Source organism: Esox lucius, chromosome 13 (genome assembly GCF_011004845.1).
Source record: "Esox lucius isolate fEsoLuc1 chromosome 13, fEsoLuc1.pri, whole genome shotgun sequence".
NCBI lineage: Eukaryota > Metazoa > Chordata > Actinopteri > Esociformes > Esocidae > Esox > Esox lucius.
The window spans coordinates 23889013-23914168 of record NC_047581.1 but is presented as its reverse complement, the minus strand read 5'-3'; the positions used below and the strand labels follow the sequence as shown (position 1 = coordinate 23914168).

Below are 25156 nucleotides of genomic sequence, written 5' to 3'. Positions count from 1 at the left end.
TAGCTAGCTAGCAAACGTCAGCTAACCGCTAGCTAACAAAGCGTGACCAGTAATTCAGTGCAGTGGAAATGAACACACTATATAAAAAGCATACAACAGGTAACGTAACTTCTAGAAGGTTTTTACAATGGTTTTGATCGGTTGTCAGTTCTTCCAGGAAAGATGCTCTACATCAGTCTGTTTTTATGTATTAGTGTTGGCTGCCAGTTGGTACGTAACACTTCTTGTCCCGATTTGAATGCTTTCTACCTGGTTAATATTATAGTGTGGCCTTGAAACAATAAAGTTATAAACACTGTTTGAGCTAAATGTGAGTAAATAATAGCGCGGTCTTACCAGCCATTGTTACGTTACTTGTAGCTAGGCATGCTAATGGTGCGTTCTAAACAAGACGTTCTAATCACACCGGTGTGATCGTACGCTTCAGGGACCACTCTAGCCTGATCACACTGGTGTGATCGTACGCGTCAAGCGGTTAAATTCATAACATGGTGTGGTCCGCTGCACCAGAGAAGCCAGTACCAAACACAGAAGAATAAGAGAAACACAGTATGTTCGGTGGTTTGACAACACGCATCTAATGAAATGCACACCATGGGCTATAACTTTAATTCTCTGGAGAATTCTGTATCAGCATATTAATGAGCGCCTCCGTTGGAAATACAGTGGGTACAACCGGTCCAGATAACATCAGCAAGCATTTTCTGAAATCCATTCACAAGGAATTATCAGTTGGGTTTTGTGAGCTGTTCAATAAAACCAGCACCAGCTCTGCGGAAGCCAATTGTGCGCCCAGTGCCCAAGAAGAGTGCTGCTGTCCTGAATGATTACCATCCAGTTGCACCATTAGCGCCCATCATTATGACAATTTCTTTCTCCCACATACAAAACAAGGTATGACACATCGTAGTGATGGCCCACGAGGAACGGAGAGATGTGGGCAATGCTCTTGTACCTACCACACCAGGCTCAGTCCCACTTTAAGGTCTTATGGCCTGATGGTGTTTGTGGACTTTTCCAGGGTTTTAAAACAATAATGCTCCAGTGCATATTACATGTCTACACCATAAAAACCTTTTATACATTTGAGTTTAATTACTCAAGATTAGGATTTGTTTCCACATATAACACACTATACTCTACACTTTTGTGTGATATAAAATGATGTATTTAAAACAAAAAACAAAAATATAAATTGGATAAGTCTCCACCCAACTTGCAAGAGCAATTCTTAAAATTGCTGAGGTGTTACCAATCATCTCTAAAATCTAAAAAGTGAATTTGCACTGTTCAGTTTCAGTAAACGACATGATTTCAGAATTGATTCAACAGTTTACCTAGGTCCCCTCTGTTGGGTAGAGAACTGAACAGCAAATCCTCATCAATAAGCTGCAAAGAGCTTTTAAAATAACTAAAGTGACAGTGTTATGACAAAAAAAAAAAAACAGTTATAGGAATAGGAATAAAAGATGGGATGAACTGGATAAATGACAAATTCAGGAGACGGATCAAAGAGACTACCAAGAGGCAAATGGCAACACTGAGTGAGCTATAGGCTTTTATGGCTAAGACAAGTCAAAGTGTGAATGTGAAGGCAATATCTCAAGTACTTCACAAATCTAGCCTGTATGGAAGGGTGGCAAGAAGAAGACATTATCAAATATAGCCCACCTTGAACCCAGTTTGGGGTACGCCAAAAAACATGGAGATTCTGTAGCCATGTGGCAAAGCATTTTATTGACTGACAAAACTAAAACAGAACTTTTGAGGCCTCACTGTATATTTGAAACAAACCCAACAAGCAAAATAATATGGTCAGGGATTGGGGCACTTGCCAGTAGGAAAAAAAAATGAAAGGAGCAATGTAAAGAAAAGTCCTCGTTAAGAATGCTGAAACTGGGATGGAGTGCCAACTTTTAGTAGTTTCAGTAAAAGTGGGTATGTCGGTCTTTAAACGGCCCAGTCAGAACCCCGACCAAAATCCAATGAAACATTTCTGGCATACAGTGGATATAAAAAGTCTACACACCCCTTTTAAAATGCCAGGTTCTTGTTATGTAAAAGAATGAGACAAAGAAATCATGTCAGAACTTTTTCCACCTTTAATGTGACCTATAATGTGAACAATTTAATTGAAGAAAAAAAATATATATATATTTGAGGGGGTAATATATATATTTATTTTACTCACAATAACCTGTGGCATAAATGTGCACACCCTTAAACGAATTCTTTGTTGAAGCACCTTTTGATTTTATTACAGCACTCAGTCTTTTTGGGTAGGAGTCTATTAGTAAGGCACATCTTGCAAAAGCGCTCCAAATCTGTCAGATTGCAAGGACATCTCCTTTGCACAGCCCTCTTCAGATCACCCCACAGATGTTCAAATGGGTTCAGGTCTGGGCTCTGGCTGGGCCATTCCAAAGCGTTAATCTTCTTCTGGTGAAGCCACGCTTTTGTGAATTTGGATGTGTGCTTTGGGTCGTTGTCGTGCTGAAATGTGAACTTCCTCTTCAGCTTTCTAACGGATGGTTCTGTGCCAAAACTGCCTGGTATTTGGAACTGTTCACAATTCCCTCCACACTAACTGGAAAGGCCCCGGTTCCAGCTGAAGAAAAACAGCCCCAAATCATGATGCTGCCACCACACCTCACTGTGAGTATGGTGTTCTTTGCGAGATGTGTAGTGTTGTTTTTGCACCAAACATACCTTTTGGAATTATGGCCAAAAAGTTCAACCTTTGGTTTCATCAGACTATAACACATTCTCCCCCATGCTTTTGGGGTACTTGATGTTTGTTTTTGCAAACTTCAGCCGGGCTTGGATGTTTTTCTTTGTAAGAAAAGGCTTCCGTCTTGCCACCCTACCCCATAGACCATTCATATGAAGAATACGGGAGATTGTTGTCACATGTAGCACACAGCCAGTACTTGCCAGAAATTCCTGCAGTTCCTTTAATGTTGCTGTAGGCCTCTTGGAAGCCTCCCTGACCAGTTTTCTCATCGCCTTTTCATCAATTTTGGAGGGATGTCCAGTTCTTGGTAATGTCTCTGTTGTGCCATATTTTCTCCACTTGATGACTGTCTTCACTCCATGGTATATCTAATGCTTTGGAAATTATTTTGTACCCTTCTCCTGACTGATATCTTTCTGATGCTTTGGAAGCTCTCTGCGGACCAAGGCTTTTGCTCTGAGATGAAACTAAGAAAATGTCAGGAAAATCAGCTGAACTTTATTTGTAATTAACCAGAGTCACTTTAAATGATGGCAGGTGTGTAATGACTTTAATTTAACATGAGTTTGAATGCGATTGGTTAATTCTGAACACAGCCACATCCCCAGTTTTAAGAGGATGTGCAGACTTATGCAACCAGGTTATTGTAAGGTTATTATTTTCATTTTACCCCCTTGAAGATTTCAGTTTGTTTTTCAATTGAATTGTTTATATTACAGGTCACATTAAGAGTGGAAAACGTTCTGACATGATTTATCTTTGTCTCATTCTTTTACATCACAAAAACCTGGCATTTTAACAGGGGTGTGTAGACTTTTTATATCCACTGTAATTGTTGCATTGGTGTTCCCCAAGGAAGTCACTGGGATGCCCTCTCTCCAATGCCATTCAGGGGCGGAGTCACTGGCTTGTTGTTGTCTCTCCGTTGCACCAATTGGCAAATTGGGGTGAACTCTGCTAGCAATAATCGGCCCTGATTTCAGGGTGGTTGCGGTTGGTTGGTGTCCCTTTGGTTGATTCTTCTCAATGTGGGTGCATTGAGTTCCTACTTGTCGCTGTCACTGTCTCAGCCCCAATGTTTTACACTGCTATATTAATGTGCTGGGGGAGTAGGGTCAGTTCTCCTTCTCCTATGTAAATCCTTTTCAACCTAAGGAATGCGCTCTCTAAATGTTCTTGTCTCCTGCTCCATTCAAACTTAGGAGGACGTGAGGTCTTGGTCAACAACTCCAGAGTACCAGACTCTCAACTCCCGAGTACCAGACTCGTTGATGCCACTGTCCAAAGTCCTACTGGTTGTGTTGCAGATCAAGACGATCCCTGACGATTCCACCTCCCCTCCACCTGGTTGTCCCTGTCATTGTCTTTCTGGTCATGCTCCCGACCTGGATTACGTTTTATAGACTCTGGACACAGCCCAAATGCATTTACTAATGATTACAACTTGTACTCTTAAAATGTTCACTCGGCACAGCCAGAAGAGGACTGGGCACCCCCCCGAGCATGGTTCCTCTCTAGGTTTCTTCCTAAATTTCGGCCCCAAATAAGGAGTTTTCCCTAGCCACAGGGCATCAACATTGTTGTGGCTTGCTCCTTGGGGTTTTAGGCTGGGTGTTTTGTAAAAGCACTTTGTAACAACTGCTGATGCAAAAAAGGCTTTATAAATACATTTGATTGATTTGTAAATCTAGGTTTGCAAAGTTGCTTAAGAGCTATCTCAACAAACTCACAGCTGTAATTATTGCCAATTATGATACTTCAGACATGTATATTAAATATACCACCTCATTTCCAAAAAGTTGGGACGCTGCATACAATGGAAAAAACAAAACAATGCAATGATGTGCAAATTATTTAACCCTATATTTAATTGAAAATACTACAAAGACAACATCACAACATCATCTCTACTCCCAAAGATAATACATGAAATACTCATGTGACGGTTATCCTTGTCACATCTCATTTAAATAATATTTTTCTGTGGATTAAGACTGACCTCTGATGCAGGGAGAAATGTCTGGATCTGAATGCCACAGAGAACAAAGACTGAATCATAGACATTTGGAAGAAAACTATCAGCTTAAAAAGCAATTACCATTGGTGACCAGAGAATAGAACAGGTGTAAGAGTAAAAGTACCTCTGTACAGTCGTTGATATTAAGCTTAGGTTTGGAGTGAACAGTGTTATAAAAATGTAAATCCAGGCTGTACTTCCGGTTTAAACTTAAGGCTACTGTAAATGTCAATCTTAAAGCCCTTTCACACATGAATTATTGAGTCTATCTTCACTTCTGGTGTAGTTCCTGGTTTGGCTGAAACATGGGCATACCAGAAGAGAGTGTGCTGTATAGGTTGCTGCTAAGACAGTTGGGAAAAAGGCTTTTCAGACATTTACAAAGAGTGCACACGTAAGAAGGGTAAAGAAATAATTGAAGATCTAATAAATGCACTGGACAGAAAATAGACCATACTGCCATCAGGGTGTAGACAAATGCCTCCACATTGTAAAACGGCATCAACAAAGCCTTTAAAATAAAAGGTATGCATGATCAATGTTTAACTTACAGTATATTAAAAAGAAGGAAGAACTAAGCGCACACCTGTAGTGGAGTGACCAGGTGCGAGAAAAAATTGGGATATTCTTGCACACTGGTGATACTCACAAGCGTTATCATTTAATGAAAAACCGCAACGTTTCGGTTGAAGATCTTCGTCATGCCTGACCAAGAGCCCAGCCTTTTTATTAAGGCTAGTTTATATATTTACTAAGTATGTACGTAAAAGCCAGATTATCTGGTGCAACACGTCATTCCAATTCAGTCACATAGCTGCGGTTAGCTATATAAAGCAGGTATACAGGTATTACTGTTACTTTTTACAAGTTACTGTCTGATTGAAGAACAAGCGACTGTGAGCGTGATACGACAGTCACTAGCAGGAAGAGCGGTTTTCAAGTATCTCAGAATAAAGAAGCCCGAGTACCATCCTGATGGGCGAAACCGGAGCACTTTTGTGCATTTAAAAAAAGGACAGTGCAGTAAGGTGGAGAAGTGATGTGGTAAACCCATATTTCTCATATGCATAAAAATTTACCCACTTTTTTTTTAAAGATGATCAGAGTTCCCTACCGTTTTATTAATAGCTGTATCACTGGCGTATAGTTTGTTTGACATTTTACATTGTGAAACCGAACAAACCAATCAGACCAAAGAGAAGAAATATTTCACACACTGATCTACGGTAAGAATCGCGGTTTGTGTTGTAAGTTGTGAAAACACCTGCAGAAAGATTTTAAATACTATGTGAACCCAGGTCTGGATGAGAAGACAGAGTATGCAGAAAGACTGCGGAAAGGGCTCACCCTCACTGACCTGAAGTCTGTGCTGTCCATCAAGCGTCCAGGAGGAGAGGCTCTTCTCGGAGGAGCCAGAGACACCCCTCTGCCCAGTGGGGTCAAAGGCCAGACACATGACGGGCTCAGGGTGGGCAGCCACACGGCTCAACACAGACCTCAGGGATACATCCCAAACTGCCAGGGAGCCATCCTCATAACCGGCCAGGAGGAGAGGGCCTGGGCCTGAATCTGGCTGGAGGAGGGGAGTCAGAGCAGGGGGGGAGAAAAGGGAAGAGATGTTACCACAGAAGCCACAGGGCTGCACAGAGCGCAGACAGAGCAGGGGTTATCTCTACGGGAGAACACTGACACTGTGAGAACCATTACTCTCCCACCGGCTTGGCCTGGCAGCCATTACAGCGCTCGTCACTTTACTCCTCATCTGTATCCCTCCCTACAGGAGCAAACCTGCTGCTGCTGAATGTAGACTAACACAAGTTAGTACAGACGTGCTCTATGTATCCTGTTCTACTGCAAGCCGACATGAGTGTACCCTGCGAACAACTTACTCATTTGTTTACTGGATGCCTGTGAAGGATCCAGTTCATTATGAGTCATGGAAGAGGACAGGCCATATGAGAAGGAATATGGGGGGCTGAAACCATAAAGAAGAGTTGATAAAAACAAAGGGGTTCAAGTATCTACTCACTGGAAGAAAGGAAGGAGGGAGGAAAGAAAGTAAAAGGAAGGGACAAAAGAAAAGGAGTGACTAAAAAAAGGAGGGAGAATGGGAAGAAAGGAGGCAAGGAAACAGGGAAGGGAAAAAGGGAGGGAAGGAAGTAGGCCACAGGAGATCCATGGTGGAGGAGGCCCACCATTCATCTCTCTTGGCAAGTGAAAGCAGGCCCTGCCGCTATGCAGACACCTCCACCTGGCTTATGCAAATCAGCGACACAGCAACCTATCATTATGTCTTACGTACAGTCAAGCGGAAACAAAGAATGCTGGCAAGTGTTGCAACCTAACCAGTTCAGAGGGAGGATATCTCAAAAATATACTTCTTTGTATTGTTTGTACACTGCTGAGCCATAGCTACATACTTCGAGATATCCGTCCCACCAAGGGGCGGAGCAACCATCTGGCCATGGTGTGCCCTGCAGAGGTAAGGCTGAAGGAGATAAATTCTTTCCATGTGTGTCAGGGGCCAAGTGAGCCCAGGACACTTTTCCCCTGTCCTCCCCCTCCTTAAGTCCTCTTCTCACTTAATGGTATGTTTCACTTGGTCTTAAACAAATTATAGACAAATCCATGTATTCCTTATAAACATGCCACTAACAAACGATATTATGAGATTATGAAAACAAATAAAAACAAGCGAAAATGAGCGTCCCTTTGTATGCTGGCTGGGTTTCACTGGGTTGCTAAGCATTACCGTCTGCTGCCCCTCGGCCCTCGCACTTCACGTTAAGTGTTGGAACTCCTTGATTGATGATGTCACAGGGCAGAGGCCAGGGAACCCTGGGTAGACACCTAATTCATTATATCCTCCATAGCCCCTCTACACGAAGGCTCTCTGCAGGACTACAGATTCATGCTTCAGGGAAAGATTCATCATATAAAGCACAGCTGGCAAGATGGATGAACCCTAAGAGTCAGAGAGAAAACTAGTGCCATTGTAGTATACTGTATGAGAACTGTGCTTAACATCCAAACATGGCTGAAACACAAGACACCCTATTCCCTACAAAGTGTGCTTATTTTAACCAGGTCAATGCACTGACTGAATTCGTGATAAGATGCTATTTGGGATGGACCCCTGGTAAGTTCCGAGTTTAAGGTACAGAGCCAGCTGTGCTCAGTACTCCAACTTTCAATGGAGGACTGCCCTTAATCAAAAGGGCTCTTTGCATTTGGTAAGTCCTGCTTGAATTAATTACCTGTATGCGTAAATGACCACATTCCTCTTCTTTGTTAACTTATGCAGTGTCCTTGAGAGTTCTGAATAGTCCATTTCCAGGGGGAGAGGGATCCGCCCCAATCTTTGCTGCTCGCCTTCACGTCCTGGAGGTGTGTAGCTCTTGTAGAGACAGCAGATTGCAGCCGATCACCCTCGCTGCAGAGCGAATGATGCGCTGCAGCCTGCCCTTGTCCTTGGCAGTGGCTGCAGCATACCAGATGGTGATGGAGGAGGTCAGGATGGACTCTATAATGATAGTGTATAAGTTATCATAAGTCATTGGCAGGTTTAACTTTTTCAGCGGCCACTGAAAATACATCCTCTGCTGAGCTTTGTAAGCGAGGTGATGGGCGATGATGGAGCCCAGAAAGTGAAAGGACTCCACAGAGTTGACTGGGGAGCCACCCAGAGCGATGTGGTGGAGGGCAGCTGGGTTTCTCCTGAAGTCCACTATCATCTCCACTGTCTTTACGGCATTGAGCGTCAAGTTCTTCTGACTGCACCAGGACACCAGATGGTCAATCTCCGACCTGTAGGCGGACTCGTCTCCATCAGAAATAAGTCAGATGAGGGTGGTGTCATCTGCAAACGTCAGGAGTAGTGACTGGAGGTGCAGCTGTTGGTGTACAGGGAAAAGAGTAGGGGGGGACAGGACGCAGCCTTCAGGGAAGCCGGTGCTGATAGTCAGGGGGTCAGACATGTGGTTCCCCAGCCTCACATGCTGCCTCCTGTTGGACAGGAAGTTTGTGATCCACCTGCATGAGGACTCAGGCACTGCCAGATGTGATAGCTGGTCTTGGAGCAAAGTGGGAATTATGGTGTTGAATGTGGAACTGAAGTCCACAAACAGGATTCTGGCATAGGCTCCAGGGGAGTGGATATTGATATCCCTTCAATATTCACTAAATTAGGTAAATCAGTTGTGTTTTTTAGTCTCTAATATTCTAAAATGTTATTATATACTGCTAATACCAATGTAGCCAACTAGCAAGCTAACATTACAATCCATCAAATGAGTGCTGTCATAACTAAACCTGCACAAGGGCAAACGTGAACAGTAATTTCAGCATCTATAGGATAGTAATGCAAGATATCAGGTGTTCCCGGTCCCAGAGACATCACTGGATAGACCCTTTATTCAGTAGTGTGTAGACGTGCCTTCGGCACCTATCACAGCTTCTTGGGTATGTCTCTACCAGCTTTGCACACCTGGATTTGGACAGTTTCTCCTACTTTCTCTTGAAGATCTTCTCAAGCTTTGTCAGCAGATTAGATGGGGAGCATCAGCAAACTGTGATCTTTAGGTTTCCCCACAGATCTTCAATCGGATTTATGTCCGAGCTTCAAGGACATTCACAGACTTGTCCCAAAGCCACTGCTGCCTTGTCTTGATGGTGTGCTTTGGGTTGTTGTTGTCATGCTGAAAGATGAATCTTCGCCCCAGTCTGAGGTTCTGTGCGCTCTGGATCATGTTTCTTCAAAGCCCACTCTGTATTTTGCTCCTTTTATCTTTCCCTCAATCCTGACCAGTCTCCCAGCCCCTGTCTTGAGAAGCATCCCCACAGCATGATGATCCCAACGCCATGCTTTATCATAGGGATGTAATTAGCCAGGTGATGAGTGGTACCTTCTTTTCGCCCGATATAGGGCTTGGCATTGTTATATTTTGGTATCAGACCAGAAAAACATTTCCATACGCTTTCAGAGTATTTCACGTGGCATGTCATATGCCTTTTATCTCAGGAGTGGCTTCCAACTAGTCACTCTACCATAAAAGCCTGATTGATGGTGTCCAGCAGAGGATGATCGTCCTTCTGGCAGGTACTCCAATATCTGCAGAGATACTCTGAAGTACTGTTTGAGTGGCCATTGGGTTCTTGGTCACCTCCCTGACAAAAGGCCACCCTTGCCCAGTTACTTAGTTTGGCCAGATAGCCAGCTCTAAGAAGTGTCTTGGTGGTTTCAAGCTTCAACTTCGTTCTAAATTTCATTCTTAATGGTGGCCTGTTCATTGAATTTGCCACAGGTGGACTACTATCAAGTTTGAGACTTCTCATTGTTTTTTAATCAACTAAAATGTCTAGAGGACAACAAAATGTGGAGAAAGTGAAGGGGTCTGAATACTTTACGAAGGCATGATATGTAGAATATGTTTGTGATGTGTCTCCTTAACAGTAAAAATAAAGGTTAAAAAAAGGGGGGGAAATAACCAATGCAGTGTGATAGCATCATACTTAACATAAGCATGCATCATTCAGAGAATTCACAGGGCCCAGCCTAACGTATGACCAAAACCACTGGTGGAAGAGGGAGACCTTACTTAAGCAACAGCGGCTTCATCATTGCTAATAATCAGAGGGGAACAGACAGACCAAGGAAAGGAAAGGTGGGCACCACATACGGAACCAATCCCATCCCGATTCCCGTCCATTCATCCACTCCACTCAACCTGGCCATGACATCATGGCTGTGGGGCGATGAGCTGAAAGTGATGGATATCTGTATAGGAACATTTCCTTCTCGCCGGCAGCCTCTGTTCATGTTAAAAGCCTTGCACATCATACATCATTGTCCACCTCACAAGCCCACATCTCCCCTCTGCTATGCTCCGGACAACATATGGAGACACTTTCTCCCTCAGCTTCTCTACTGGCCCTCAGCTTCTCAACTGGTCTGAGCTAAGAATGTACTCTTAGCTCGTTTACCTTCCAGACAGAAAACCTACTCCACATGCTAACTTTGGAAAGGGCTTGGGAGGACAGAGAGGCAAAAAAATGCATAGCAAAAAAAAACATTTTAAGAAAGAAAGTCCTTCTTAATTTCACTTTTAAACCATTCCAAAAGGTCCAGCGGCAAGCATTTAAAGGACGGCAATAAATCTGTTCTCTCTGTAATCATGATGGAAGAGCCCTGCTCTCACTTTCAAGGGTAGGATGGAAGGACAGGGGCCATTCTGAGGGCCCCTCCACTATGCCTCCTTGCATGTAACAAAATGCACGGCTCTGTCAGGCTGCAATAGTCCATCATTAATATGAACTGCCCCATTGGTGATTATTGTTGGATAATTTATTTTTACTATGAGAAAATATCTGGAACACACCTGGTCCACTATGATTCTGAATAGAAAAGTGACCTGAGTAAAAAAAACAGAAATAACCCTCCTCTACCCCCAAGAAAATATAGCCTAACACTTTTGAATATAAATGTGACCAGAGAATGTATCCAAAAATAACCTTCGGATTTTTTGTTATCCTATACCAGGTCAACATTTCCCCACCATAGCTTTGGACATTTACAGTTTGGTAATTTAGCAGACACATATTAAGAGTGACATTGTTCTCAATAAAATAGGTATTAGAAAAGTCAGTGTTGGCAGACAAAAACAGGTCCAAGTTTACATAACAAATGAACGAGCAGTTAAGCCACTGACTTTGACTCCAGAAGTCTGTGCGTTTCAGTTTGGTGTATATGCATACACTTTCAAAATGTCTCCACTTTGAGCTTTTTCCAAAGCTCATTCATTCGCAAATGAATACCTATCCTTCATACCTAACACTAATCATAATGCATAACATGTCGATAGTACACTCAGTTCAAACGGCTGCTGATGTGAGGACACAAGAAACACAAGACTTGCTTTATGGTAAGTCGGCACAGTGGAGGGAGAAGGAGAGAATAATGTCAGACAGAGCAAGACAAAGAAAAGAGAGAGAGGAAGAGGAGAGCTGACACCCCTGGTGAAGAGGAGTGTCTCCCCCCGGTGCGTGTGAGAGGTTGAGGAAACTGCATCGGCAGGGATCAAGTGGATAACGAGGCAAGATTCTTGCGATTGAATGACAGAATGTGAGGGCAATATACTTAGGTTTGCTGGGTGTGTGTGTGTTTGGGGGGGGGGGGTGTACTACAGCCCTCATCACTTGGCTAACACATTTACATGTACACAGATGTGTAACACACAAACACACATTCACTGGCACGCAGATGACACGCACAAACACACTTTTCAACCTTCTGCATTTCCCCTTGGCAGGTAAGGTATTGCATTTATCCCCACTCAGCAGCATCGCAGCAATGTTTGAGTGGTTCTGTAACAGTTCCAGATGATTCTGGCCAGTGATGAAAGCGATCAGACAAATGATTTAATGTCAACTGGGCCTTTTGCTTTGATGTCAAACAGAGCTGCCTGCCTGTCTGCCTGCAGAATATTGCTCCCATTCATATTGCATAATTATTAATCATGTCTGGCAGTCGAGCCCAAAATTGCATTGGCTTACAAAATCAGATAAAAGGAAATAATGAAGAACTCAAAAGATCAAAACTAAAGCAAACAAACAGTCATAAACAAGACGAACAATTGGAATAGCTGTACCAGTTCAAAAGGAAAGCAAAATAAGCCTGTTCTATGAGATGCAATGTAATAATTAACTTTTACCAACATTTGGACAGACAAGCGGCCATAATAAAGGTAACAGTGCAGAAAGGTAAAACCACCCCAACTAACACACACACGCCGACTTGATTCCTGATGGTACTAAACGTCCAGGGCCAAACCAACATCCATTCTGCAGGAAAAAAACTGGTCAAAATACATGAAACATCTTGGTAAGCAGAAAATCTTAAAAACTGTAAATGAAAGAAAAGTTAACAATGAAAATAATTACTGGTCTCTAATGTTGGGAAAATAAAACAGCAGTATTTAGGAAAAACAGAAGAAGGTGAAGGATCTTTACAAGTAATATGCAGTTGACTGGCAGGTAGAGGGCTTGTATATTTGCTGATATATGGTTGTTAAACCACAGCACTACCACACACTAATCACACTGCTGAGATTCAACTCGCTCATGGTGTATCAAGAAAGGCACAGAATGGCTTGTGACAACTCATCTATAAATCACCAAACCCAAAAGATTGTTGGCTTCGCATATGTTTGTTTGACTTATCTACAGTGCCGTCCCTAAATATTGGGACAGTCACATAGGGTTTTGTTGTTTTGGCTGTGTACTCCAGCAAGCTGGATTTGAAATGTTCACCACATTGTTGGATCACCTCTTCTTTAAACAATACTCTATAAGCATCTGAGAACTGAGGAGACCATTTGCTGTGGTTTGGAAAGTGGAATGTTGTCCCATTCTTGGGACAGCAAAGGATACCCGAACTGTTGAGCTGCAATCCTGTATTTGTCATTTCATAATGTGCCAAACGTTTTCAATAGGGGAAAGGTCTAGACTGCAGGCAGGCCAGTTTAGCCCCCGGATTATTTTACTACAGAGCCATGCTGTTGAATGTGGTTCGGCATTGTCTTGCTGAAATAAGCAAGGCCTTCCCTGAAAAAGACATTATCTGGATGGCAGTGTACGTTGCTCCAAAACCTGTAAATATTGTTCAGCATTTATGGTGCCTACACAGTGCAAGTCACCCTTGTGCACTAATGCACCCCCATACCATCATGGATGCTGGCTTTTGCACTGTGCGCTGATGAAAAAAAAGTATATTTTCAGTCTTCACCTCACTTAATCTAAAATTAACTCAGGCTTAGAGAAGGTGCTGCTGTTGTTTATATATGGTTTCATCTTTTGCATGGTAGAGTTTTAACTTACATGTGGATGCTTCGACATACTGTGTTCACAGACATTGGTTTTCTGAAGTGTTCCTGAGCCCATGGAGTGATGTCCACCACAGAATCGGGATGAGGGTGAAAACCAATATTGTTCCGTGCGTACAGAGATTACCCCGGATTATCGGAATCTTTGAATGATACTGTGTACCGTAGAGGATGAGATCCTCCAAACTCTTTGTAATTTTACGTTGTGATATGTTATTCATTTTTTTAAACGTGTTGGCATCAAAGTGAGCATGTATCCTGTTTTTCTTTACATTTTACACAGCATCAACTTCTTTGGAAACATGGATGTAAAATAACAACCCTAAAATATACTGTTAAAGCAACCAAGTTTTTCAGGTCCAAATGTGTGATGTTCTTGATTGCCTGAATCAAACAGATCTTCTGTTTGAGACAAGACTGCCCTGAAACAAACAGAAATGTAGTGTACTACATGTATCTATATTGTATTGTGCCAACAGGGAAACAGCCCAAGAATAGTGACTATAGGACACAGTACAGGCTACTCCTTACAATGGCTCTCAAAAGATTTCACCAGCCCTTAGATTTTATATTGTGAACACTTACTTACAAATTGACTACTCCTCACCTGCCACAGATTTATGCACATGACCATCCCCGGTTTTCTTTGTGGGACCAGGGAGCAGACTGGCTGACGGCTGGGCAGTTCAATAACCTTCACCTGTAGGAAGAGGGACAGGCAGATTGTTCATTAAGATTTTTCATTAAAAGAACAGACAGATTTCAGGTTATTACATTCCAAGTAAATAACCAGTTTTATTTTTTCTGGTTCAATACAGGGCTTGAGTTGCAGAAGTTGAAATAAGCGAGGTAGTGGGCACGGTTGGCTGAATTTTAGTCCCCCAATTTGGCGGTGAATAGAATACATTTCTTAAGCTGCTTTACTAAATAAACTTTTTTTTGTCATGGAGCTGCGAGAAATCGTTGCAGTTTGATGCATTTGTTTCAATCTGCAAATATAAATATGGCTAAATTCATTAAGCGTCCGATTTTCAATGATCCTTGTCTTCATATTTTTTCTCTTTTTTTCCTTCTTTTAAATAGGTGAAGAGTTTGGGGCAACTCAAAATTCCTATTAAAATTAAAATGTCCTTAGTGAAAAGCAGTGTAGAATTGGACTTTCCACCCTCAACCGAGTCACACACACACACAAGTCAGTTACAGATGCTTAGCGTCATGCTTCTCTTTCATGATGATCTACTTCAGGCTTTATGTTTTATAGTACATTGTGGGGACTTACTGCTTTCAATAAATGCTACAAAAAAGCAGTTTACTTCTGAAAGAAAAGAAAAGGCACCAGCGTGCATCACTCTTGCAAGACTTTAGGAAAGGTTCCACAGTTTTTTTGGGGGGAGGGGGTAGTTTCCTATTATTTTCATTAATCAAATTCAAATGAGCACAGCAACAGGGAAAAGGGTCTGGGACATAACAGGTTGACACGGGCGTTGTGACTACTTACAGCGACTATTAGACTGTGATCCATCAGCCAGAGCTACAGCCCTACTGAAGTCTGCAATACATCCTAATAAGACCTGACCTCCGGACGCCAGCGCCGTTCTCATAACCTAGACAAGCTGGCACTAACTCTGAGAAAACACACACGGGGTGGGCCAGGGACTACAGCTATAGCATTCCCTGTCCAACTTCCCTACAGCTAGATACTCGGTCTCCGCAAGTCGATGCACAATCTAATGAGTGAGCCAGTCCCTGTGGCTACAGTACTCCGTCTCTCCACCCCAGAGAGAGAGAGATACATCCTCATTAAGGTCGAGGACTTAACATCCTGTTTACCCAACCAATCCAATTCAACATCCCATTTAATGGACCAATCAGAGTGCACATCCCATTTAATGGACCAATCAGATTAGACATTACATTTAAGGAAGCGATCTGTATTTTATCGGGGTACCACATCTGTGCCCGATGTTTATATCCAACCTGTCAGCCAGACAAAGTGGGCTTCAAGGCGCTGCCTCAGAGGAGTGTTGTGGGACTAACACAAAGAAAGGCGGATGCCCATGGAAACCCCCGGTCTTCTGATGAATACTTTTAAATGGCAGCACACTGACAGCAACAAGTGGTAAACATTAAACCTGCCTGCCCCCCAAATTGATGGTGCTGCTCCCTTCCTACCTCTGCCTCTGGCTCAGAGCAACAACAACATGCCAAGCTTTGTAGCTGTGAGCGTGGAGGCACGGGTGTGGATGAAGAATTAGAATCCCATCGGAGAGGGCATACAGTAGATGACTGTAAAGCAGCCATGGAGGGCCAGTTGAACAGAACAGGGGGATGTTATGCATGTGTGTGGTAGAAGTCAGCATAATGAAACAACTACAGACTCCAGTCTGCTCGAGAGTCTGTGTCTGTGTGTGTGTGCGTGCGTGCGTGAGAGTTTCAGTGTGCGATTAGCTGATGTGTGAATTGTGTTTGAGCGTGCACAAAGCATCTGAAGTCAGTGTGCAAAGACAACAGGCAGTTTAAAAGTCAGATGCCCTGGGGGGAGTGAGGCTTTTTGTACTGGTTATGAGGCTCCTGAACGGTCTCTGTCTGCTTGATGGTGGCAGTGTGAACTGCCACCATCAAGGTCCAACCATGAGGTCCAACATGATCTTGGTGACCAATCTGCAGCATCGTGAAGGCGGTTTATGTCCCATCGATGGGATGACCTCACCCTCATCCAAAAAGCCTTAAGGGCCCTTCACATTTAAGTGTTTAGGTTTGCCCTCAGACGGTCTCTATTTTCAGCTCTCACAGACGACCCCTGATTAACAGTCAGTGCATTCACACTGGCTGTTCTCAGCAGTGAACATGATGCCTTGTTGTAGCTTGCTCTTTGGGTTTTCAGGTTGGGTATCAGTAAAAACACTGTGACAACAGCTGAGGTAAAACGGGCTTTAGAAAACATTTGATTGATTGATTTTGCAATCCTCCACCCATGTAGGCTCCCACATTGACTTATACCACTGGTTTCTTATATTTTCTGATTGACCGTGAAGTTTGCGATTAGCGGACCTACCGACATGTCTTAGCAGCACAAAGACAGATAATATATATAAAGAAATCCTTCCTCAAAGTAAAATTTTTATTTTGACAGGTGTATCATCAAATGTTTCACAGTTAACACATGAACCAGCAAGTTTCCCAAGACCGTCATCTGTCTGTCAGCTCATTTGCTCTCATCAATCAATCAAATTAATTTATAAAGCCCTTTTTACAACAGTAGTTGTCACAAAGTGCTTTACAGAGGCACCCGGCCTTAAACCCCAAGGAGCAAACAACAGTAGTGTTGAATTTCAGTGGCTAGGAAAAACTCCCTAAGAAGGCCGAATTTTAGGAAGAAACCTAGAGAGGACCCAGGCTCAGAGGGGTGTCCAGTCCTCTTCTGGCTGTGCCGGGTGAGATATTAAGAGTCCAATTGGAATAATTAATAAATGTATCTGGGCTATTTAAAATTAGACTAGGTCAGAAGTATGACCAGATGGACAAGGAACGGGACAGCAACGGCCCCCCAAACCAGGTACTCCGCAGGTGTGGACCAGGACCTCATGTCCTCCTAAAGTTTAAAATGGGAGAAGACTGGGAAAATTCAGAAAATGCATTCATCAAAACAACAACAATTTATAGTGGAGAAGGAGAACTTAGTGGGGAAGGAGAACTGACCCAGTCTCCCAGCACAACAGTATAGCAGTGTAAGACCTAGGAACTGAGACGGGGGGTCCGGCGACACTCTGGCCCTACCCGGGGGAGGCCCCGAACAGGGCCCAACAGGCAGGAAATCAATCCACCCACATTGCCAGGCATCAACCAAAGGGACACCCACCAACCGCAACCACCACATCTGCTCCTCCTCCTCTTACCTCCTCCATGGCTTCTCCAGGGTGGGCCAGTAGCCATCTCCCAGGCCCAGTCTCCAGCAGGGAACAGCGACAGAATCCCACACTACCGGTCCACACAGAGTCTGTGACATCACTGCGCCCTTCAGCCAGATCCCACTGACAAACTCGCATGTCTCTGCCCTGACTGTGAACCCATACGCAGAGTTAGAGGAGGCTAACCATTTGAACATTTAAGTAATTGAGCAGAAGCTCATATCCAGAGTGACCTACAGTAGTGAATGGGTAAATTTTTATACTTTTTGGTTCTGGCCATCTGTGACAATAAAACCCCCAACCCTGTTGTGCAAGTGTCATGGTCTTACCAAGTGAAATACACAGGACCAAAGGTCAATAGTGAAGAACAAGGAAAAATGTAAGGCATATTATTTCACACCAGAAAAACAATGCACACTATCCATCATTAGACCAGTAAGCACTTGATGTTGTCAATGAGGAAGTTACCTGATGAGAGAGTCTCTGGAAAGGAGAGTGTTAAGCCAGATGACAGAAGCTCCAGAATGACCATCTAGAACCTTCCCTGCTCTCCTAGTGATCAGGTTCCACACATGGACTGAACCCTGCGCTGACCTACACAAAACACAATTCAAGAAATGTGATCAACAATGGCTAACAAATTACAACGTTTCTTACTTTAGAAATATAAATCAGCATGTTCCTTTGTATGGTGCGTTTTCCCCAAAATAACAATAATACACCCCGCTCCCCCCCCCAAAAAAAAGAGTAACTGTCTGATGGGCTGTAGTGTGGAGATGGTGCGTGGTCGCTCACCCTGAAAAGAGTAGGGGAGTGTCCCCTCCACAGCACCTGAACTGCAGGGCATTCAGGGCTGACCCAGCACCCCTCAGGGTGTACAGTGGAGCTGGGGCAGGGCGAGCCATTACCAGGTCACACTCTCAAAACCCTAGAGGTCATCACAGCAGTCTCACCTACCGAAAGACAAAAGAAGAAAGGAAAGCCAAACAGTTGAGTTCATTGGATGTGCATTGGCTTAAAGCATGTTCTACACGACTACAGTGGAACTGAGGGGGCTGATGATAAATGAAGTGATTTATATGGTTGATTCCCGTCATTGAAGATCTAAATGAATTATGATAGTTTGGCTAACCTGCGAGTTTGGGTGAGTTTCAATTTTCTTTAAGTGGAAATCTGTGATTAAGATAGATCTCGCAATTCACCATAAGCTTAAGGAAGACTTCTCTCCAGACAGAGCTGATTACATGACTCTTGAGAGGGAAATTCAGTTTGTAAGGGAATAACAATACGCTTACAATAGGCCTTATTGTGATTTGTTGGCTATATTTTTTTAATTATTTTCTGTATTTGGTACTTGGTAATAATTTGAGTACATCTAATACGTATAGTGATCTATTCACTATAATGCAAAAATAAAACCTGCAGGCCAACTTGATAAGAGCTGCTCAAACTCAATGTCATAAATCACACCCCACGACAACTTAATTACCGTAAACACAGAGAGACTCAAGCTTTTCCCTCAACTTTTGATCAGCAGACTTTCCTCAAAAGGCATCAACATAACTATTTCTGCTGTAGGCACAGCTGCTCGGGACAACCAGCCACCACAAAAACGCAAAAAGGAAATCATGTGTCAAAGTCAGATCACCAGGTCTGGCAGCTCACCATACCAAAATATGACCATACTAAGAGACCTACGTGATAGCTCTTACACAACGGATATACATTGGATTTTATTATATGAATCCCTAATGGTTACAGTCTTGTATAAAGTATCAATGCACCAAAGACAGAGACCAACAGAACTAACAGATCACGGACCAAAGACAGACAACCACAGAACTAACAGATCAACCACCAAACAGAGACCCACAGAACTAACAGATCAAGCACCAAACAGAGACCCACAGAACTAACAGATCAGGGACCAAAGACAGACAACCACAGAACTAACAGATCAGGGACCAAAGACAGACAACCACAGAACTAACAGATCACGGACCAAAGACAGAGACCCACAGAACTAACAGATCAAGCACCAAACAGAGACCCACAGAACTAACAGATCACGCACCAAACACAGAGACCCACAGAACTAACAGATCAAGCACCAAAAACAGAGACCCACAGAACTAACAGATCACGGACCAAAGACAGAGACCCACAGAACTAACAGATCAAGCACCAAACAGAGACCCACAGAACTAACAGATCACGGACCAAACACAGAGACCCACAGAACTAACAGATCACGGACCAAAGACAGACAACCACAGAACTAACAGATCAAGCACCAAACAGAGACCCACAGAACTAACAGATCAGGGACCAAAGACAGACAACCACAGAACTAACAGATCACGGACCAAAGACAGAGACCCACAGAACTAACAGATCAAGCACCAAACAGAGACCCACAGAACTAACAGATCAGGGACCAAAGACAGACAACCACAGAACTAACAGATCAGGCACCAAACAGAGACCCACAGAACTAACAGATCAGGGACCAAAGACAGACAACCACAGAACTAACAGATCAGGGACCAAAGACAGACAACCACAGAACTAACAGATCACGGACCAAAGACAGACAACCACAGAACTAACAGATCAAGCACCAAAGACAGAGAACCACAGAAGGCTAGACAAGACCAAGTCACATTAATAGATTGACACAGACACAGCTAACAAGTGCTAAAAAAATTTTTTCGTTTTAAAATTATATACAATAAAGTGCAAGACAGTATCACAATATGTAACCTTCTAAATTGCTTCCCACACCTACAAATCACAGTGATTTGTTGAGAACGAAAACAACAACAACTGACTTTGATAGAAGAAGACCACAACACGAGGACAACTAAGAAACATGACCAAAGGCCAACTTCATTTCCACTGGTTACAGACCAGTCCTGTTTTTTTCAATCAAGGCATATTAGTCTATAAGCACCTCCCACTCCACATTGATAAGCTAACCCTTACTCTCCACATCACCACACGCTGAAACTGGAGCCAGAGGTATTTTGGAGAAGCTCATTTCAGAAGGTTAGTGGTTAAATTGTCCATGTTAACCCGTGAAGCGGGAAGACAGACCTCTGGACAGCCTCCCTAATTAAGAAGAGGGTACCAACATCACCATCTAACTCGAACCCCTAACAAAGGACACAGTCATCCCCAGGCTAGTTCTGCAGCACACTGCTATCCCATTACCACTTCAGCCAAGCATCTACCACAATCACACCATCACACAGGTTCTGACCGCTCAAGCACAGAGAAGGAACTCACCCATAGTATCACAGCTAGACTCTGCTCAAGCAGCGAATAGAGGGACATCTTTAGTATCACACAGACTCGCCTCAAGCAGAAGACTAGGCTTAGTCTTAACAGAAACTATTGACACTAAGCATGTAAGATAACGTAACAGTCTGAGGTTATCTGAGGATTATAATTAAACAAACCCACATTGGTCCTTGTGGAGCAATTTAGGTAAATCCTGAGATAAGACCTCAGTCTTCGATATTAATTTAATATCTGTCTAATATCAGCCATGGTGGGAACACTGGGTGGGATCCTTACCTTATTTATACAGAAACAGCCACTTCTACCACACCACCACTTCCTCATACCAGTCTCCTCATCCTCTGGCTGGCCCCCTCAGCATTTCCAGAGCCACTGTCTGTGACAGCCCCCCACAATGGAACCGTTGTGGTGGTTGGTTGTTAGCAAATCCCCCCCCAAAAAACCCAATACAAACATGTGGAAGGTTGTGGGAGGCAGAAACAGTAGACAAATAAACAGTTCTGTGTCACTCAAATCCATTCAGAGAGGCTCTTCAATTGTTTCACGCTAACCTGGAGAGGCAACCAAGCAAACACAGACTGGTTCCCCTGCTAAGGCCTGCTCCCGTGTCTCTGTCTCGCCAAGCTGATATATATCAAAACAAAACATTCAGCCTAGTTGATATTCCAGCCAGAATAGACTGAACAGGACACAGGTCTAAGGCTGACAGAACATTGGGCTACATGCAATGGTGGAGGATCACCCCACCACCAGTTTTTATCAGACAAAAAACCCTATCTTTCAAACATGACATAATAAATCCAGTAGGTCAGTCCGGGAATGTGCTAGTCTACAGTAAATATGCCTGTCTTCCAAAATTACAGAGCTCTTATTAAAAAAGACAAATCTTGGAAATTACAGAACGGTTCATTGCATTTGTGGGACAGGGAAAAAGGGAATAATAAATCAGAATGACTGATTAATATACCTGAGCTCCTTTAGACCAGGGCTGCCTGCTTGCCTGCCCCAGTGGGAAGAGCCAGGTAGCAAGGCCAGGAGAAGATTGAGGCTCCTACTGGCCCTGTAACAGATAAGACAGCTCTGGTAATCTGACTCTAAGTCTGTGGATAAAGGCAGTTTGTCTCTTCTCAGCCCATCTGTCAACACCTGCGGGGTAATTATGCCTAATTATGAGAGAGAGAGTCCGCTTCCCCTTCATGTTATTAAATAAGAGCCAGCTCCTCCAGCCAGGTATCTCTCAACACCAGCAAGAGGCTGGCGACCTTCAGATCAAACGCAGCCACTATCTGTGCCCCCTGCTTCGTGGAGCTTGCTGCTTATATGAAGAAAGGGGGGATTGGATTGGGAACCCAGGGTCGTTACGATATGGGCTTCAAAGTTTGCAGGAATAAGGGTTGTCCAGACTACATTCCTTCCATGGCTGTTTGGAGTTGGTTGCTAGCTATCATGTGAGAGGTAGCTACCCACCTGAGCTGCCCCTGTCATATTCTGCCATTCATAAATTCCAGCAGGGCATACAGATCACAGGGAGGTTGTTATGGAAACTACACTGACCTGTCTCACCAAACCCATTATATACAGATGTCTGTGCCATGGTCCCATGAGTCAACAGAATGATTTTAATTATCATAATTGAATGTGATTTGATATGCATTATGAAAATGACAATACCTTGCAGGGCATACATGCATTAAGGATTGGCTGCTTGTAGAGGATCTATTAAGAAAGGTTTATACATTTTACAACAGCTCTGACCTACTTCACTACAGGCACTACAAAAGCTTACATGGCAAGTAAGAAATACCTCTTTCAAGTGAGCTCATACCTCAGCTATTGGTCATTATGTTCTTTATCGGAAAAGTCTTATCTTGTGTTTCCCCCTTTTCTCTCAATATCTCTGTAGGCATTTCCACTTCACTGGGGGCATTGACATTTTAACCATTAGTCAGCCTTTCCTCCGAGACCCTCCGCCTATCTCCGCCACTAATTTCAGATTCTCCGTAGGAGGAAACCAATGTGCTGAAGGTCCATTCTAAAAGAGCAGTTAAATAAACAGCATAGGAAGTGGCACGGACACACGCCCTTTATTGTGTGACTGAGCGGTTGGTGGTGGAGGTATCTGGACTGGAATAACATAACACCCCCTGATTTGCCGGAGCTAGCCCAGATAGAGGGTGAAGTCAGACACGAGTGAACCTACGCCTACTGTCACTCAGGGCAGCAGTGGGGGGAAGAAGAGGCATTGTTCCTGTCAATGGCGTGAATGCTGAACTGGGGCCATGCTAGATAAGGGACTATAGTACCATCTAAGCCTCATTCAGGCAAGCAGGCACTGATGGAGCACTTTGTCACTGTGTCGTCCTGATTTAGGAGGGTCCTGACTTAGGCTATAGGCACCTAGCTCTTATCTGTTTATATAATCACCAATTTCCTCCCTCAGGTGTTTTACCTGCACACTTCATGACAGAGGGACAAGAGGATTGGCAACAATTCATCACCACCAGCCTACAGCACTGCTGCACACATTCAAACCCCTTCCAGCACCCTCTCCTAAAAATATTGTAAATATACTAGCAATCTAGACAAGAATAACTTATTTGGTTGTTATTCATTTAATCGCTGACCAAACTTGTGTGACACCTATACTTTGTATCACATGTGAAGTCTTATTTGGAAATGTTCTAGTGTTGAAGGGGAAGCAGGGAATACGTTGTAACAATAATAGATACCGTTAACTTGTGCTGCGACATAAAACAAGTAAATAAAACTAGCCAACTTGTTTGAACTACAAAAAAACATTCGTAAACAAAATTAGTTATTCCCAAACCAGAAGATAATATTCATCAACTGTCTGTATTGTCAACTTCATAGAAATTAAGATTAAAAAAACAAACATATGAAGGGCCAGTACAGTAGTTAGAGAACCTACTGTCTAGTTTTAGCCCAGCCAATTCCCAGCTAAATGTCTTTCAAATCAGCGTGTATAGCTAGCTAGCTAAGTGCACTACTAAGAACATTAGCAAAGAGTGCACAGTAAAAGATCTGTAACATGCAAAGAGAGATGAGATATAATAGCAAAATGATGCATTGTCATTGTATAAGTACCTGTAGTAATAAAATAGGTCAGTCGAAAAGATAACTTAGCAACACAGGGAAAATAGAAAACAAGCGCCGTTGAAGTTGAACTTGAAGGACCCTTGCGTTGTCGAGAGCCGTCCCTACCACTGCCTGACTTTTTTGTGTGTAAATCATGCATTGGCTGGCAGCCTCTGCTTGCTTAAACCAGCACGAACTGTGTGCCGTTTTGTTTAACTATTGAACATTTTAAAAAGATGAGCTGTGGTTATTACTAAACTAAAGAAAAACATTAGTATAACACTAATTAATAAATATCTTATTATGGCCTAAATAAATGTGAAAATGTGAAATGGATTTGACTTGCAGCAGCACTTGAGAGGCTGCATTTGGACAGGCAATTCTGATCTTTTTCAGTACTGGTCTCCTGACATATGCTGTGATTGGTCAAATGACCAATAGGAGTAAAAAGGTATTAGAATTGAAATGCCTGTCTAAACGCATCCCTTGAGTCTCTTCAAAGATTGAGCAAATATGCTTATTCTGGAGAGCATGGGTTCACAAGAATTTGTGAATGCCACTAAAAGCTGAAGGTTTGAAAAGAGACGAGTAAAACCTGCAAAACCTTTAGCCAGGTATAATACTGAGCAAACAGGAGACTTTATTTTTTTCATCCTTTTCAGTCTAATTGAGAAAGAGAAAAAAACGAGCCCCTAATCCAGAGAGCACACAGTGTCCTTTCATGAGTGGTCTGGGAGAGACCTTTATTTGTCCATTCCTATCATGGAAAAAGAGGAGGTTTCAAGCTCGGCTGGGCCTAAGCGAGAAGATTAGATGAAACCAGAGTGTTTTAAACCTCTTTAGGGGACATGGATTAAGACTGGGTGATGCTGCATTGAGCCATTGCCCTGCTCTCATAAATGAAACAATAAAGAATACAACTTCACAGGTGTTCAGTCAAAATTACTTTAACGGACCAACCACAAATTCAGCATTAAAAATAATTCCCATTATACTATATTAAATCAAAAACATTGGCTGTTGTGAAACAACTCTGAATATACAATATTTTCATATAATTTGACATTTGAGTTCACTTAGCAGAAACTAAAGAGACTTACATTATCACCATTTATTGTTATTTCATATTTTTGCATCAACCCAAAGTGAAAGGAAAGGAGCCGAAATAACCACTTTATCTACATACAGCTAATGAGATGGGAATAAGGGACACGTAGAC

At 43.0% G+C, this 25156-nt stretch overlaps 1 protein-coding gene across 8 annotated transcripts in view; it reads right to left on the bottom strand.

The window, feature by feature from the left end:
- Nucleotides 1–24054, bottom strand: part of gnb1l (guanine nucleotide binding protein (G protein), beta polypeptide 1-like) — a 35302-nt gene extending 11248 nt beyond the window's left edge. For 3 of the 8 annotated variants that reach the window (XM_020052365.2, XM_034296621.1, XM_034296620.1), the window contains exons 1-8: nucleotides 23947–24054; nucleotides 21809–21901; nucleotides 21118–21465; nucleotides 18334–18491; nucleotides 18007–18132; nucleotides 17527–17689; nucleotides 14238–14330; nucleotides 6109–6324 (exon numbers count right to left, since the gene is read on the bottom strand). In XM_020052365.2, coding sequence (XP_019907924.2) covers nucleotides 6109–6324; nucleotides 14238–14330; nucleotides 17527–17689; nucleotides 18007–18132; nucleotides 18334–18443 — 708 coding nt within the window. In that variant the 5' untranslated portion in view covers nucleotides 18444–18491; nucleotides 21118–21465; nucleotides 21809–21901; nucleotides 23947–24054. Of the gene's footprint in view, nucleotides 1–6098; nucleotides 6325–14237; nucleotides 14331–17526; nucleotides 17690–18006; nucleotides 18133–18333; nucleotides 18492–21117; nucleotides 21466–21808; nucleotides 21902–23946 lie in introns of all 8 variants that reach the window. The other 5 variants (XM_020052366.2, XM_020052367.2, XM_034296622.1 and 2 more) reach the window with 5 other exon arrangements.
- Nucleotides 24055–25156: the final 1102 nt, after the last annotated feature.